Raw genomic sequence first — 18,127 nt, 5'->3', positions numbered from 1 at the left:
TGTTAAATCACCTCCGAATTCAAAACTGGAACGATCTATCTCTCAATCTGTCGTGAATTCAAATATGAGATTAAGAATTTTCGACTCTAGAGCACTTTCGAATGTAACTTGAGTTGAAACACGATGAAGAAACGATCAAATCCTCTCTGAAATTGTTAAATCGCCTCCCAAAACTAATCTCTGAGCTGCATCCTGTTTTGAATTCAAGTTTCAGATCCAAAAATTTCGATTTCAAAATCACGCTATCAGGAATCGTTCAAGGGTAATTATGGTATATGGAAAACTCGCAAAATCGGGATTCGTTCGTGAATTTGGACTAACTCGTCCATGTTTGGACTAAACTGTACCAGGCGGGGCTTTTTTGAACTAGATTGTATTGGGTTTCAGATGGATGGACTAAAACGTCCAAAGCCCACAAACTTTGAAACTAAACGTAATTTGTACTGGATTATAATGTCCTCCCCTGCCATCGCGTTCCAGAAGACCAAACTTTTTAGGATTGGTTTTTGCTTTCTGTTCCGTCTCATGATTGTGTACGCTCTAAACGAGGGGTGTTAAAATGAAAATAGTAATTGCCCACAATTTTGTTGAGCAAGTTAAAATGAAGAGAGGGTCCGGTCCAAAGGAAATGACAGAGAGAACTTCTCGAACAATCAATAAAAACTATGAGCCATAGTGAATTATTCTCTACGAAACCACCACTATCCATTGCCACCACCATAAAAACACAGTAATTATAAATAAGCCCATCATTATTTAGCTTTTCTTCCAAGCGTACTCTCTCATTAGTCATTACCCTGAGGCCTGAACGTAGGGAGCGTGAAACCCCCCAAAAAAGAACGTTTTTAGGGTTTTGACAAATTCATATTTCGTCAACCAGAAATACTCTCATCTCTTTCTTTAGAGAATTTCCTCCATCGTCTCTTACTGTAAGACAAGCTAAGATTTCCATTTTTTGGATCTAATCGAAATTTTGTCATTCTTGATTTTGAGGATTTTTTTGGGTGTTCTATTTATTTATTTGCAGATGGAGAATACAATGGGAAAATCGAACACAGGAGATAAAGCTAACGTTCGTGTAGTTGTAGTTGGTGACTCTGGAACTGGTAAATCAAGTTTGATTGTTACTGCCGCTGCTGAAACTTTCCCACAGAATGTTCCTCCTGTTCTACCACCCACTCGTTTACCTGCTGATTTTTATCCTGATCGCGTTCCTGTCACAATCATTGATACTTCCTCTAGGTAATAATTTTTGATGTTTCGATTTGTAATAAAATTGTGTTTTGGTTTACTATCTGAATGGATCGGGCTGACTTTTGTGGTAATTTTGTAATGGGTTTGATTTTAGTATGGAGCATCGCACTAAACTTGCTCAAGAATTAAAGCTAGCAGATGCTGTTGTATTAACTTATGCATGTGATACACCTGCGACTCTTGATCGTTTAAGTACGTTCTGGTTACCAGAACTTCGCAGATTAGAGGTTTGTGTTTTGTTTTCTATTAGTTTGATTTGATTGTTCTACATGTTTGTTTACTTGGTTTGTGTAATTTGTGTGTTATATTTTAATATTTTCCTGTAATGAATAGGTGAAGGTACCAGTGATTGTGGTGGGATGTAAGTTGGATGCGAGGGAAGATACCCAAGTGAGCCTTGAACAAGTGATGTCTCCGATAATGCAACAATTTAGGGAGATTGAGACTTGTATCGAATGCTCGGCACGTAGCCTTATTCAGGTCTGATGTTTGATTTGTTTTCAATCATGAACTTGGTTATGTTGCTTTATTGCCTTTGACATTGTTCTGTGATTACAATAGGCTTATTATATCTATGTTCAATCACTGTAGTTTGGATTATATGATTTGCATATAGAATAGTTCTGTTTTTCTAGGTGTGGGCATCTATGAATTTGTTCGTTTTCATTGACGATGTTTCATTTTGTAGGTTCCAGAAGTTTTCTATTATGCTCAGAAGGCAGTTCTTCACCCTACAGCACCATTGTTTGATCAGGAAACACAGACTTTAAAGCCTCGGTGTGTGAGGGCTTTAAAGCGAATATTTATTCTCTGTGATGAAGATAGAGATGGTGCTCTCAGTGATAGAGAGTTAAATGACTTTCAGGTTGCTATTTAGTTATTTATACATTCCTGTGGGTGTTTATTTCGTATGCTTGAGTTGCTTCACGGGTGTTTGCTTATTTAGAACTCATTTCGAAGAATTTACCATTTATAGTCATACGCTTGATACTGCCCACTTTACTGAGCTGGCCTCATTATGCATTTGAACAGGTTAAGTGTTTCAACGCACCACTCCAACCTTCTGAAATAGTCGGTGTTAAGAGGGTTGTCCAGGAGAAACTGTCCGAGGGGGTTAATGACCGTGGTCTTACCTTGACAGGTTTCCTTTTTCTTCATGCACTATTTATAGAAAAAGGCCGTCTTGAAACAACATGGACGGTTCTGAGGAAATTTGGGTACGATAACGAGATTAAGCTCCGAGACGATCTAATTCCACTTTCATTCAAACGTGCTCCTGACCAGGTATCTCTCCGTTAGATGGTAAACTGGCTTCTTAACTGTCAATAGTTTTCTGGAATCTCGCTTAGCTTTTATTTCAGTTTTGATATCTTTTACTGCAAAACGACAATAAATAGCCACAGTTTCAGTTATGTGATTTGTATGTTTATTGTTTATGTCAAATGTTTAGCTGTTAAATTTTAAAATCCCTTCCTTTGCTAGCAGAATTACGTAGTCATAGTTTGTCATTAACTGTTCAGGTGATGTTCTTATGTGTTAGTCAGATTCTGATTTGCTACTCCCGAAGAAGTAAGATTTGTAAATTTCCACTAAGTATCCAGTAATGTAGAGGATATAGTTTTCTGAATTCTTGAACATGGTTTAGTAGCATGCCAAGCTGATAGCCTGGTGTTACTTGGAATTCTGACGGGAGATAAAGTATGGTCCCTCTATATGAAGAACAACATTTCACACTACATCAGCACCATGTTCTGAAACCAGACTTGTCTATGGCCATATATCTCTGTTGTCCTTAGAACGCTTTCTCAGCCAAAGCTGTTTCCCCTGTTGTTTATGTATTATTGCGACGTCCAAATTTTTTTTATGCTTGTTATGCTAGAAATCAGTTTTTTTTGTTAATGCCATGTCTTGATTGAAATACTTAATTCAATTGTATTTTTTTTTAAAACCTCGTGACCTCTTATGCAGAGTGTGGAGCTGACTACTGAAGCTGTTGATTTCTTGAAAAGCATCTTCAACTTGTTCGACCTCCATGGTGTAAGTGATACTTAGTACATACACACCTACGCCTGATACGAATTTGCTGTTTCTGTAGTTTGGAATTTTCTCGTTTACTACTTGTTAATCATTGTAACCCTGGTTAGATTGTATTGTGCTCCATATTCATGTCTCATGTATACGATGCTTTCATCCCTGTGTTATATAAGGATTCAATTTTCTGATTTAAGGCTTGATGTAAACACCTCATTTTGAATCTACTGTGCTATGCATTACTGCATATTTATATCTAGCTTCAGAAGCTTACGTGCTACTGCTCAGTTATTTCTTGAAATGCTAACTCAATGGAGCTTCTGTCTACTAGGATGGCGCATTACGACCTGCTGAACTTGATGATCTTTTTTCAACTGCACCAGAAAGGTGATATTTTAAAACTAGCTGTTTTTTTATTTTATTTTACCGCATTGTTATGATATCGCAATATGTATTATATGCTACCCATTTCTGCAAAACTGTCATTTCTATGAACTGGCTCCCAGCCTCAGATATTGCTTGCAAGTGCATTATCAGTAGTCTTACTATGCACAATTCAATAACACTTGCATAATCATTTTATATGGAAGACCGCATGCTTCTTTTTGTCTTTTCATTTTTTACTTTTGTGCCTTCATATGTAGTAGAAACATTACAATGTAGTTGGTGCCTCACTCTTTATGCGGTCCCCACAGACGATAAACAATTAAATTTCTTAATAAATTTTTATAACTGCGCATGAACAAAAGAAGAAGCGCAGAGCAAACAGGACAAATTAATTTGAATCAATCTTTTTTGACTACACTTCTGAGAATATTCTTATTGTGGTCTAGTCTCATATGAAACGTAATTGTACTTGTTATATTTTGGAATTACAGTCCTTGGAGTGAAGCTCCATATAAGGAATCTGCAGAGAAGACTGCATTAGGAGGGTTATCCTTTGATGGATTCTTGGCACAGGTATGTGCATCATTACTTTCGCTTTGTTTGCTTTCTCAAAGAAATTAAAGGTTTCATTTGCTGGAGTTTATTCTTTTATTCCTTCTAAGTTTTCCCAGTGTGCTCTCCCTGCTGTGTGTTAGTTTGGAATTTCACTTCCTTGAATGCATTATATGTGATGCAGTGGGCCCTTATGACATTGTTAGATCCGGTTAAAAGTGTAGCCAATTTGGTTTACATCGGATACCAAGGAGACATTGCCTCTGTACTGCGTATAACCAGACGAAGAAGGTTAGATCGCAAGAAGCAACAATCAGATAGAAATGTTTTCCAGTGCTTTGTCTTTGGACCTAAAGGTGCTGGGAAGTCATCATTGTTGAACTCTTTTCTTGGAAGGTATGGTACTTGTTGAAGTTACTGATGAACTAACTTACAGAGTGATATGTCATACTGATGTATATTTATTTGGTTCCTTATGTTATGATTAAGATTATGATTTGTGCTGTTTTTGAATCCTTCAGGCCTTTTTCCGAGGCTTATTCTCCAACCACTACGGAGCGATTTGCAACGAACACCGTGGATCATCTTGGGGTGAGCCCTCCAACACTCTTTCTCACTCTCTTCTACCTGTACACCAGATTCATGCGTATCAAAATATGAGTTGAAGCTGTATACAGTAGACATCTTAATATAAAAACTTAAGTTTTTAGTTTGCACATTCTATCTTGTGCTTTCTGACCGAGTCATTCTTCCAAAAATTTTGGTGGATATTATTTCCACCAAATCTGGAGACCTGAACCTGTGGATGCCCTATATCTGAAACTGAAGTGATGTCTCATGCACTTGAAAAAACCCTCCTAAAAAGTTGGTATCTGAAAACCACTTCATTTTTTCGCCTTCTTCAGCCGTCCCAGTGTAATAAGACATGAGAGCATTGCCAAATCATAAACCTTTGATAGGATTTCTTAATGCTTCTCCATATTTGTTTCTTCCGTCACTAGCTGTGCATTTTCCTTCATTTTTCTTGTCCTAGAAAATTTTGGCAACTCCATTATTTGGCTGAAGTTATCATCTGATTTTGTCCAGGGAAACAAGAAGACCCTAATATTACGAGAAATACCAGAAGATGGTGTCAAGCGTTTGTTATCCAGCAAAGAGTCCTTGGCAGAATGCGATGTAGCAATTTTTGTCCATGACAGGTATCGACTTGTAACTGGTTTAGGTTCTGAGAGTGTGCATGGAGTCAAATTTTTTATCCTTTGATTATTTGGCATTTACCCCCCTCTCTTTGGGACACAATTGATAACGGTAAAACTTCTGCCCGCAGTTCTGATGAGAAGTCATGGAAAAGAGCAACAGAATTGTTAGCGGATGTTGCTGGTCATGGTGAAGATAGCGGTTTTGAGGTGCCTTGCCTCATCGTTGCGGCTAAGGATGATCTTGATCCTTTTCCACTGTCCATACAAAATTCAACCAGGGTGCAGTATCCATCTCTCTTGCTCTCTTTAAACTCTGTTTTCCATTGAAATATACTAATTACTTCTGCTGCACTTTTTTGGCTCTTGTAGGTCAGTCAGGATATGGGAATAGAGGCACCTATACCTGTTAGTATGCAGTTAGGAGATCTAAGTAATGTTTTTCGTAGGATTATCAGTGCTGCAGAGCATCCCCATCTGAGCATACCTGAAACTGAAGCCGGTCGAAATAGAAAGCAGTACCGCCAGTTTGTTAACCGCTCCCTAATGTTTGTTTCAGGTATATCTCTCAAACATATTTTTTATTTGAGGTTCTTGAGTTATTTCTTCATGATGTATGAATAGTAGTATAACATAAATACATACCAACATGAAAGGAAATATTGAGATTGAAGGAAAAGAAAACGCAAAAACAAAAACATAGACCGTGCTGGCTGCACCAGTCTTTTAGCCATCTAAGGGGAAAACTACACTTCTAGTTGTATCAACTTTGTTGTCTGAGGATGTTGCTAACCTCAATCTTTCACCTCAACAAAATACAGTTGGGGCAGCTGTTGCTATTGCAGGACTGGCAGCTTATCGCGTTTATGCAGCAAGAAAGAACACATCGGGTTAAGGGGTTTTCTCCATGTAGCAGGCAGTTTCTGCCCTTATCATGTGGTGGTTGGCTCCATCCACCTAGGGTTTCATTCAGTATCTGGATCAGTCACTTGTAGTCTTCTACTACCTCACATACATCCTTGTCTGATTCTCTCTCTCTCTCTCTCTCTCTCTCTCTCTCTCTCTCTCTCGCTTCTGATGTTCTTTGAAAATGAAGTTGTGTACAGAATGCTGCAATTTTCATGAGTCCCACGATCTGGGTCTCTTTTGATTAACATCTGCAATTTTCGATTCCTTTTTCTATTATTTATTCTTTTAATCTCTTTTTCCGGAATAATGCTTGTTCTGACAATTATAACAGAAGAACAAACACTTGCCAGTTTAAAAAGATTAGAGGAGCATTACATCACCAAAATCCGTAGTTACTTGATTGTCCCAATACGATGAATATAAACCACTGCTATTTCAAATTCAAAATTCCCTTAAAATTCCTCCCGGCCTGAAAAAAACGAATTCCCCACAAGTTTATGCGTTTTCTGTCATGGTGGGTTTGGTTGCAGAATTCACTTTTCAGGAATTTGTAATCCCACAGTATTATAAATTATGGGATTGATGTAAATCCCTTGCATGTTTGGTAACTCAGTTGAGATTCCTAAGGATTCATAAAACTTTCTTGTGTTAAAGTCCATGTATTGTTTGGCATTTGCCCTGAGAATCTTAAAATTGTATATATATATATATATGGGATTTGGAGTAAAAAATAAAAAGTGGGTCCATAAATTCCCTCATAAGTTTCCCAACAAATCTCAGGAGGAGGGGTCGGACTCCATATGGAGGATTTGCTGGAAAAATGAATCCCGTCGGAAACGTAATTCCAGGGATTTGGTCAACCAAATGTAGCGAGGGAAACTTAATTCCACCAAATTCCCCGGACCCATAAATCCAATCTTTAAAATTCTACATCCAAAGCCACCATCAGTCAACTTGCTCAACTCCTGCATTTCTATTCTTCTTATGTGACTGGAATATGGGTAGTGTGTACGTATCATGCGGATGATGAAGGAGAACTAGGTCAATGAAGGAGGGAACCCACGGCGTTTCCCACGAGTGTTCGTAAAAGATTTGGAATGTTATATTTTAGGCTTCACGGCCAAGCACTTTATTTGAAGGAGAGAATGGAAGCATTTTGGGGTGAAAGGATGGTGAAGGATGTTGGATATTTTCAACAAACCCTTAAATTATAGGTGCTATAGCAAAGTTCGGTCAGGTCGCGGGGGTTTAGGGGGTAGCGTCTCGTAGGATTTTTTTTTTCTCCGTTTTAGGGTTTCTAATGACAGTTAGAAAACCGAACAGAAACATAGTTTTCCAACAGACACCATTGTTGCCTGTAGAAGGAAGTGATGTTTATTCGCTCTGAAAAGATGCATGTTGGAGATAAAGAGTCATACTGAACTAATGTTAAATTCTCTATAAATGGCGTCCTAGTTTTCCATTCAAAACACATCTAAACTCTCTCTATTTTCTCTCTAATAAGCATCACCAGAAACTAAACCTGTGTTTTCTTGGTTGGGTCAAGATTGTACAAGCTTTGAATCCAACATTGTTTGGGGCTTCAAGTATCCTGACGGAAATATTCATTGACCTATTTGTACTCGCCAATCTAATTAGTGTCAATTTTCCAACAGTTTTCGACAAATAGTCTCGACATGGAGGGTGAATCTTCAATGGCTGTTGCACAATCTCTGCAAGTCATAAATCCGACCTTTAATAGGTTCGAACGATTTGAGGGAGAGGGTTTTACTCGTTGGCAAGAAACTCTCAAATTCAACCTGATGTTTCTAAAATTATGGTACATTCTAGAAAATGGATTGGAGGTTATTCCCGATCCTACTGACAAGGACGATGAGGATTTGAAGAAAAAGCGAAAGAAGCGTGAAGAAGACGATTTCGTGTGTCGTGGTCATATTCTGAATGCTTTGGGGTTGAATGTTTATAATGCTCATCGTACGTATGGAACTGCAAATGAACTATGGACTGCACTGGAGAACAAATACAAGATTTCTGAGGCCAGTCACAAGAAGTTTCTGATTTGCAACTTTATGGATTGGAAAATGGTTGACAATAAGTCTAGCATTGCCCAGGTTAGTGATCTTTTGCTTATTGTTAATCATCTTAAAGATGCTGGTATTGACCTTGTAAGTTCATTCGTTGTTGGGTTATTATTTCTCGTCTCCCCCCCTTCATGTAATAGTTACAAGAAGAAACTTAAGCATGTTAAAATTGACTACGACTTAGAAGGATTGCAGCGTCATCTTCGTATTGAAGAAGATGCTCATAAGCGAGAGATTAAAGATAGTCAGCAAACTGAAAATCATTCTAAGATTAATAATGTTCAAGAACCGAAAACTTCGAATTCTTTGAAGTTCAGAATGATTCCCAGTTTAAGAAGCAAGATCCCAACAATAAAGGAAAGAAGAAGGGCCCTTGCTACTTCTGTAAGAAACCCGGCCTCGTGACTGTCGTCAAAAGAAGAAACGAATGAAAAACAAAGCAAATACGGTTGATAATAACAAACTTATCATTGTTTTGCAAGAGGCCAATATTTTTGCAGATCATGAAAGTGGATGGTGGTACGAACTGGTGCAACCATTCATATCTGTAAAGATCGAAACCTTTACAAGATATATGAATCTGTTCGTGGAGAAGGAAACAAAGTCACTTCAGCAAATAACCTCCCTAGTAAAGTACATGGCAAAGGCACTGTTGAACTCAAATTTACTTCTTGAAATATTGTTACTCTTACCAATGTATTACATGTCCCAGACATTTGCAAGAATCTTGTTTCTGGAGTCCTTGTTAGCAAGGCCGGTTTCAAGGTTACGTTTGAGTCTGATAAGTTTGTACTGTCCAAAAACAGAATGTTTGTTGGACAAGGATACTCTTGTAATGGGATGGTTAAGCTTAATTTAATAAATAATGGTCCTGCTTATATTGTTGACTCTATTGATTTATGGCATGATAGATTAGGATATGTGAATTATGATTCTCTTAGAAACATGAACAGATTAGGACTGTTTTTTGATTGTAAGCTTGATAATGTTTCAAAATGTGAAATATGTGTCCAAGCAAAGATAACTAGGATATCCTTTTAAGTCTATAGTAAGAAATTCCTCCTTACTTGAATTAATGCATAGTGGTGTTGGTGATTTGAAAAGTCATGTCACTCGTGGTGGAAACAAATATTATGTCACTTGTATGGAAGATAACACTAGATATGCCTATACTTACTTGATGAAACACAATTTAGAATTTACAAAGCAGAAGTTGAAACACACTTATGACAGAAAATTAAAACATTATGTTCTGATCGTGTGGTGAATATTATACTTTGAATTTACTGCATTTTGTCAAGAGCATGGTTTACTACATGAATTTACTGCACCATATATACACCTCAACAAAATGGTATTTCTGAAATAAAGAATGAGACTTTGATTGACATGGTTAATGTTATGCTTATTAGTTCTGGTTTGCCTAATTCTTTGTGGAGAGAAGCTATGTTGTCTGCATGCTATATGAATAGAGTACCTTTGAAAAGGAAGAATGTTTCCCCTTATGAACTGGGGTTTAAGAGAAAACCTAATTTGAAAAGACTCAAAGCATGGGGTTGTCTAGCGTATGTTAGAAATCCTGATCCTAAAAGACCAAAGTTAGGAAATAAGACTTACAAATGTGCTTTTATTGGATACTCACTTAATAGTAGTACTTACAGATGTTTGATCCTTGACACTTTTGAGATTATATAATCTGTAGATGCAGAATTTTTTGAAAGCATGACAAGGACTAGTTCTCAGACACTACCCACTGAAAACCCATTGTACCAAGTCTAGAACCAATGGAGACTGATAACAATGATGAACCTTCCTCTTCTACACAAAACAATGATATTTCAGTTCCTGCTGTAGATACTGAACCTAGAAGAAATAAGAGAGGAAGAATAGAGAAAAAGCCCGACCCAAAATTTATACAATACCTTGTAGAGGGTGATAAGAATGAAAATCTTAGCATTACCATGTATAATATGCATGATGATGGTGATCCTAAAACCATGCTGAGGCAATGAGTTCCAGAGATGCTAATTTCTGGAAAGAGACTATCAATGATGAAAAGCATTCACTTTGGACAAATGAAACTTGAGTATATAGTAATTTACCTCCTGGTGCTAAGGCAATATGATGTAAATGGATTTTCAAGAGAAAGTTGAATGCAGATGGTACCATTGATAAGTTTAAGGCCAGATTGGTTGCTAAGTGTTATAAACAAAGACATGGTATTGATTACGTTGATACATATGCTCCTGTTGCACGAATCACATCTATTCATTGCTTGATTGCACTTGCTTCTATTCATAAGCTAGTTGTGCATCAAATGGATGTCAAAACCACTTTTCTAAATGGTGATTTAGAAGAAGAGATATATATGGAACAACCTGAAGGTTTCGTATTACAAGGCCAAGAGAAGAAAGTGTGTAAGATGTGAAATCCCTTTATGGCTTGAATCAAGCTCCCATGCAATGGCATGATAAATTTGATAAAGTGGCTTTGTCATATGGCTTTGTTATGAATGATGCTAGTAAATGTATATATAGTAAACAATATAAATCTGGGTACGCAATTCTCTGTTTGTATGTTGATTACATGCTTATTTTTGGGTCTGACTTGTCTATTGTGGAAGAAACTAAGAAGTTTCTTACTTCTAATTTTGACATGAAAGATCTAGGGGAGGCTGATGTGATATTAGGAATTAAAATCTTAAGAAAGGGAGATGAGTTGGTCTTAACCCAATCTCATTACATTGAGAAATTTGTCAAGAAATATGGTCATTTTGATGACAAACCCGACACTAACCCTCTAGATCCTAATATGAATTTAATGAAGAACACTGAAAGGGATCATAAACATCTTGAGTATTCTATTGTTGTTGGTAGTCTTATGTATGCTATGCATTGCACAAGACCGAACATAACCCAAGCAGTGGAAGTGCTGTGTCGTTTCTCAAGTAACCCGAGAATTGAATATTGGAAAGCAATTTCAAAAGTGTTGGTTTACTTGAAGGGAACCATAGATTATGGTTTACATTTCTAGGGTTATCCTGCTGTATTATAAGGATATACAATGATGCGAACTAGAATGACGTAGAATCCAAATCCAAGTTGTATGTGTGAGATTACCATTTGAAAATTACTTGAGATGAAATTCGCAACAGTTTTTACTCATTTTATTATTCATTAATAAGGGTATCACTGTAACATAAATCACAATTAAAAAGGAAATAAAGTAATCATTAATTTGGCAGCTGATTTCAGTTTTCTACGTAGCTAAAAGACGATTATACCCCTATTAACCTGTATACGGGTATACAAGTTAATATAATCCATTTAATTGAGCCATAACTTACTAGTTTTTTTATTCGAGCCCTAACTTACTACCAACTCTTCATCTTTTAAAATCTTCAAGAATATGATCAATTTACAGTCAAAATAGTTATGTATAAACTTGATCACAACATGTTTGCAAAATGCTTAACAAAAATGAAAAACTAACATCCACGTGCTAATAACAACGGTTAATGATGGTGTTAGGTAAATATTTATTAGTTAAAAATAAAATACTCCTTCAGTCCAAATTATATAGGCAAAGCGGTTAAATATCTTAGATTAAGGAAAACATATAAATTTCATAAATATCTATCTTTTTCCCTGTACTACTTCTTACTTTTTGATGAAAACTGGAAGCATTAAATTAATTTTACTATAATACTATTATCATAAAGAAAAGTATATACGCTAAATATTATCTATCAATTATAATTATGCCTATATAGATAGACAACAAAAAACTAGAACTACGCCGGGGGAGGATAGATTATGGATGCTCAAGGGGTCAATATTGGTCAACTATTTGACCGGGACCCAAACGCAGCTCTAGACAAAGTTGAGATCTAAACGCTAAGATTTACCATTTAATGGGACCCAAAATCAAAATAACTTTTTTTTTTGAAAGTAGTTTATATTAAAACATGGTTAAGTGACCGAAGCAGGATGAGTAGAGATTACCTCAGTCAGGAATATGTCTTTTTCCGTTATCCCAAATATTCTTTCAGAAACAGGTACAATGGATGTAGCTGTAATTTAACCAAAATCACTAATAAATTTATCTTCTTTATCTCAGTAACTCCCATTACTACCTAAGATTCTCATATCCACCACCACCAATATTATTACATCACCACCCAATTCAATGATTGTGAAGCCAGACCGATACTATTTTTCTTATAGTTGTGTGATCTGATCTTGCTGTTTCTATCGTACTAAGTACAATCTTAAGATTGGCTTGAGATTGATTTCTCCGATAGGCAAGATATAAAAGAAGTCACAAACATCTTCGTATCATCGTTTGTGATTCCGCAATATCTTCTTTCGCTAGTCGATTAAGATTACTGTGAGGTGATTGATAATACTGAGCTGTTCTTCGGGAATATAAGTCTGGTTTATCAATTGGTTCCTGTTCACCTTGATTTATCAAAAGACGGAACAAAAACTCGTAGGTATTTCTGTGGGAGAAAGATTTATCTATTACCGTAGAGTTTTCTGTGTGATACAGATTTGTTTATTAAAGTCTTCGACTTTGGGTCATAGCAACTCTTAGTGGGCGAGATCAGCTAAGGGAATCAAGTGCGCAGTATCCTGCTAGGATCAGAGACGTAAGGAGCGCAACTGTACCTTGGATCAGTGTGAGATTAATTGGGGTTCAAATACTGTCCAGAACGAATTTAATTTGTATTAGGCTAGTGTCTGTAGCGGCTTAATACAGTGTGTGTTCAATCTGGACTAGGTCCCGGGGTTTTTCTGCATTTGCAATTTCCTCGTTAACAAAACTTCGGGTGTCTGTGTTTTTTCTTTTTCGCATTATATTTTGTTATATAATTGAAATATCACAGGTTGTGCGTTGAATCGATCAATTGGGAAATCCAACCTTTGGTTGTTGATTGAAATTGGTTGATCCGTGAACATTGGTCTTTGGTACCATTCAAGTGATTTCTCTTGTATTCAATTAGACTCGCAGATTTCTATTTGCATGAGTAAGTATTGAATCGAGAAAGTGAGATATAACTCTTTGATATACTTTTATTAAGATTGAGTTTGACTGTCTAGTTGATTCTCTTAAAAGTATATTGAAGTAAGTCCATACAGATTTCCAATCAAAATATTGGGTGTGGTTGTTAGACCCTCGCTTTTTCAATTGGTATCAGAGCAGGCAAACATGTTTAAAGACCTTACAAGTCCGTGTTTGTAGCGATCGACTCTATGGACAAGAGTACTATCTCTAATAAACGCATCACCAGAAATAAAAGTCATGTCTCGACTGAATCTCTAAAAAGAGAAAGATTCTTCAATCTCAAATATAGACGAACCACGTGTTCTAACGAGACAGACAGACACTGAGATGCACTCTACCGATTACCCTTCAAAAGAGTCTATCTCTATTAATAAAAGGGAAACAGCTGAAGAGAGTGAGATGATTCTAGATCTTGTTAGAATCTAAGTTGATAGATTTAATCGGTTGAAAATCATGTCAATGTTCTTCTTGGTGTAGTAAGAGTCTGCAATTCCAAAAACGCTGAAGTTCAGTTTCACATATCCTACTTGAGGCACGCCTTGAAAAGGATGTTTTGGAAATTGAACATTGCTTGAATAAACTCTCGATTCAAGGATGTTTCAAAAAATCCTCTACACCATCTACTTCTCTTGAAACCAAAAGAGCTTCAGTTTCAGAAGTAAAATAAGAATCCATTCCTGTTAAAAAGGATGTACCTGCAATCTCCATTAATCAAGGATGTTGCACATCAAATGGGAGGAAGGAATCTTCAAACGATGATGTTAAGACGAAATCTTCTAATCACCCTTATGATCAGAAAGTATGTCTTTTTTGTGATTCAAAAGGGCCTGTTAAGCTAAAGAGAAACTCTAGGTTGAATAACAATTCCATTGTTAAACTTCAACACACCTGATGGGATTTTCAATTGAGTTGTAGTAATAAGTTCGTTGAGACTTGTGAAAGCAAAAGATTCTAGATTTAATAAAAATAAAGAAAACTTAACTCAAAATTTGATTTCAAGATATTAAAGATAACCAAGACACTAGAATCCACTATTACACATGAATGAATGACGTCAAATATTTCATAACTCTAATTAGACTTTAAATCCTTTATTTCTTAATCCACAAATAATCAAAGATATTCTCAAACATTAATTGTATTCCCTAAGTATAAACTATCAACTGATTAAACAAAGTATAATCTATCAAATTGAATCACAAGTAATTAAGAAAATTATGTAAACATTTAAAAACTCTGCAAAAGCAGTGATTGAGTGAATTATAATTAAAAATTAGAGAAAATGAAATAGTTACCCATTATTCATGTGTAAATAGCTTCATCCATTGCCTTGGTTACGCGAGAATTTAGCCTCTCATCATGTTGGAAACACGCTCAAAAGTTGATTTCATTTATGCTCAAAGATGGTTTACAAATGATGAAAGTTACTGTAGCAAATAAGACTGCCGTCAGACAGTCGCTGAAACTGTAGCATGAACGATACAGGGGTGTGCGTCTTATGTTCTTCATGTTCTTCACAGCAGCAGCAATGGTGACTCTCTGAATTTTAACTCTCCGGCTGTGTTGATGTGCCGTAACTCTCCCAAACTCTCTATGCCCACTCTAAGACATCCCAGCACCTCTTTTATACCCAACAACCCATCCATATCTCTGTAATTAATCGGGTAAACATGCCGAATATTTTCCCTTTACTCTCACAGGAATTGCCGAGATTTCTTCTCTTCACGCTTCTGCTGATGTCGACACTCTCTCAGGGAATTGGTTTCACGTTCTAGCATAAACTGTTTTTATCCACACGCGAATTACCAAACATAGCCATCTGACTCGGGACATAATAAGAATATCTGACATACTCTCGTGGTTGGTTGTGTGCTGGAATTCTCTATTTATTCGAATCCAACTAACTTACCATTCCTGTTTGGTAATAACAGGGTGGTAGCAATCCAAAACAGGTAACAAATCCGACCAACTCATCATGCAGAATCCGATCAAAAATCCTGTGAATATCAACTCCTCTGTCTTGCTCCCAATGGATTATCCAGACACTTTTAACTGATTCCAAAGCCCATATCAAACGTGTCTAGCTGAATCGAGCCCATCCACTAAAAACCATCCATTGAATCTCAGGATATCACGTCCAAATGGTGAATCATAATTCTGCCAGTCCACTACTCCATTGTCCCGCCAAAACTCGAATTTGAAAGATGAAGAAGGGTGCCCCTTATCCAACAGCCGGGGGTGCGAATATCAGGTGGGTGCTAATGACACATTTGGGATACATATATTCGTGGGTGCCCCTTAGCCAATTCTGGGGTCCGTATAGTAAATGTCCTCTGTGGGTGCTCTGAGAAACTTTTCGAGCCGAATTTTCCAACAATATTTATTTCCAAAAAATGCCGACAAACACACAAAACACCATAATAAGTACGAAATTGAGTACTAACAATACGGAACATTGAGGACAAATTAGACACATAAATGCGTCTATCAACACCTTAGACTTAATTCTCAAAGATGTAACTGACATTCGTATGTCTAAACCAATTGGTTTTTGTACTTACCCTGTGTATGTTACCAGGAAGTTCAGTTCAATGAGTTCCTCAAACGCTCAGAAGCAGAACATACGTCTTAACAAAAATCGTCTAAGGAAAGATCAAGTCTTTTCTTCTGTTAAAAAATGAGATAAAATTTCCTTTTATGTGAAGAAAATACCAAGAGAAAGGAGCAAAAATGATGATATGAGAAATAACCTGAAGGACATAATCGAAGGCTATAAAGAAATTGTCAACAGGTTGTCTACCTCCTCAAGTCAAAATTCTTCTGGTAAGAACTCAAACTATGTCTTATATTTTGATGACAGTAAGTTTTATGATAATTTTTCACATCAAAAAAGATTCTTTCCTAGACTTGAAAGGAAAAAGAAACTTAACCATGAACTTCGTTCATGTAATGAGCCGAGAGCTCATTCTTGTGCTAATTAATCACAAGGGTTGAGAACTTACTCATAAAAATCCTGTTGGGTAAGTTGTGTTAATAATCAGTATACTTCTGTCAAAATTGTTTTCTGTTTAGTTGAGTTATTTTCTTATCGTTTATAACTAAACTATTGTCTACAGACAACTTTTCTCAAGTATTAGCTGTGTTTAATGAGGTTCTTCGTTTTTCCTTCTCGTTTTCGAAGAAGTTTTCTTTGCAACCATGTTGCCTGCTACTTTTGTTCTCTAAAATTGTTTCTCTACTGAGATATAAAATTTATTGAGCCAAAAATCTTGTGATAATTTTCACATAGCAGAAATTCTGTCTTGTCGTAAAAATACGATCGGTTGCGTACCTTTGTTGTTGGGTCAAGATTGTGTTCATACGAGTACCCGTGTTACTGTCACGAATCAATTTTTAGAAACTCTAAAATTTACCCTTCCTAAGAACTCATTTAGATACCAAAACCCTTGAATCTCGTACGCATACTCTGGGATTTTTTTGTGGTATGTCAAGAATGTCTTCTTCCAACTCTGGCGGTTTTGCAAAAGGATTTCTTGACAAAGGTATTGGTTTCGAATCCAAGGGAAGGAAGAAAAGAACCCTAGTAGAAGATGATCATCCTAATGCCTCATGTTACTATGCTTATACACATCAAGATGTTGAGAATGAGGATATGGTTTCTGCTGAAGTGGTTCATGATTTTCTTAAATATTTTGAGGAAGCAAAACTGCAGCTCGTTGATACTTTGAAGAGTCTTGATGTGTTAAGAACTGAGTTGAAAAATGTTACTTCTAACCTTGGTCTCATAAAGACACATGTTAAAGATCTTCTCAATGAGGATATCTTCTCTGAAGAATCAGTATATGCTGTCAATCACAAGCTCAAAGACCTCAAGGCTCGTGAGAATCCCGAATTGTCTATTTGACGTCAGTTCATGTTCGACTTTGGCATAGGAGTCCACTTTGTTTTTCTTTTTTATCTTGTTGATTTTATTTTTTCTAGTAAATCTTCTTATGAGAATTTTATTTTCTTGTTTTGATTCGAAGAATAACTAGAGTTTGCAATAGCCATTATTATGATTACACATAGCTATGTCCAACGTTTTCATCTTCATGTTTTTAGGTTTATTTGTTTAAATTCTAAAAAGTTGTTTGGAAGATAATTTTTGCAGTATTAATATTTATGGTTTTATATATTGCAATTTATTATGGGATATGTGTGTTTGCGTCCGTGAACTATGATTGTCCCATACCTTGTCAAAAGTGAAGTCTTTCGTATGTCGATATGCATGTATTGATAAAAGAATGAATGAACTTTTGACATTACAAAAGTTTCAAGCCTATTATATGTCATTTGCAAATATTGATGGAAAATAAGATGAACTTTTGTTTACAAGGATTATGTCTATTGTATGCCATTGTGCAAATAGTGATGGAAAATAGAATGAGTCCTTGTCTATTCCGCAGTATTGATCTTCCCTGATCCATTTTTATGTATATACTGTGCGGCTCCGTAAATTCTATTATGTTGAGAATTTCCGCTTGAATTAATCATGGGTTCTCTTGTGGTTAATTTAATTGAGTATTTTTGGATTCAAATTCATATTCGTATGTGATTTGTTATGTCCAAAGAAATCCTTATTTTCTTGTGAAAGTAAGTTCGCTCTTGTTG

At 36.3% G+C, this 18,127-nt stretch overlaps 1 protein-coding gene across 1 annotated transcript; it reads left to right on the top strand.

Annotated features, from left to right (window-relative positions):
- The first annotated feature begins 768 nt into the window (after positions 1 to 768).
- On the top strand, positions 769 to 6,633 carry LOC113350117 (mitochondrial Rho GTPase 1-like). Its single transcript, XM_026594200.1, has 15 exons — positions 769 to 929; positions 1,028 to 1,242; positions 1,349 to 1,481; positions 1,588 to 1,734; positions 1,943 to 2,119; positions 2,287 to 2,538; positions 3,223 to 3,291; positions 3,617 to 3,672; positions 4,164 to 4,245; positions 4,409 to 4,620; positions 4,746 to 4,815; positions 5,311 to 5,423; positions 5,552 to 5,702; positions 5,793 to 5,979; positions 6,242 to 6,633. Exons 2-15 carry the CDS (start codon positions 1,028 to 1,030, stop codon positions 6,313 to 6,315), a joined length of 1,938 nt encoding a protein of 645 aa, XP_026449985.1. The 5' UTR covers positions 769 to 929; the 3' UTR covers positions 6,316 to 6,633.
- The last annotated feature ends 11,494 nt before the right edge of the window (positions 6,634 to 18,127 follow it).

Source organism: Papaver somniferum, chromosome 2 (genome assembly GCF_003573695.1).
Source record: "Papaver somniferum cultivar HN1 chromosome 2, ASM357369v1, whole genome shotgun sequence".
Lineage (NCBI taxonomy): Eukaryota > Viridiplantae > Streptophyta > Magnoliopsida > Ranunculales > Papaveraceae > Papaver > Papaver somniferum.
The sequence above is the reverse complement of the archived record's forward strand: the minus strand, read 5'-3'. Positions and strand labels throughout refer to the sequence as shown.

Bases quoted from the DNA above. Each gene is read 5' to 3' on its own strand.
- LOC113350117 (XM_026594200.1), top strand. From the start codon at position 1,028: ATGGAGAATACAATGGGAAAATCGAACACAGGAGATAAAGCTAACGTT. The intron at 4,246-4,408 runs GTATGTGCATCA...TATGTGATGCAG, and splicing joins TTGATGGATTCTTGGCACAG to TGGGCCCTTATGACATTGTT. The intron at 4,816-5,310 runs GTGAGCCCTCCA...GATTTTGTCCAG, and splicing joins ACACCGTGGATCATCTTGGG to GGAAACAAGAAGACCCTAAT.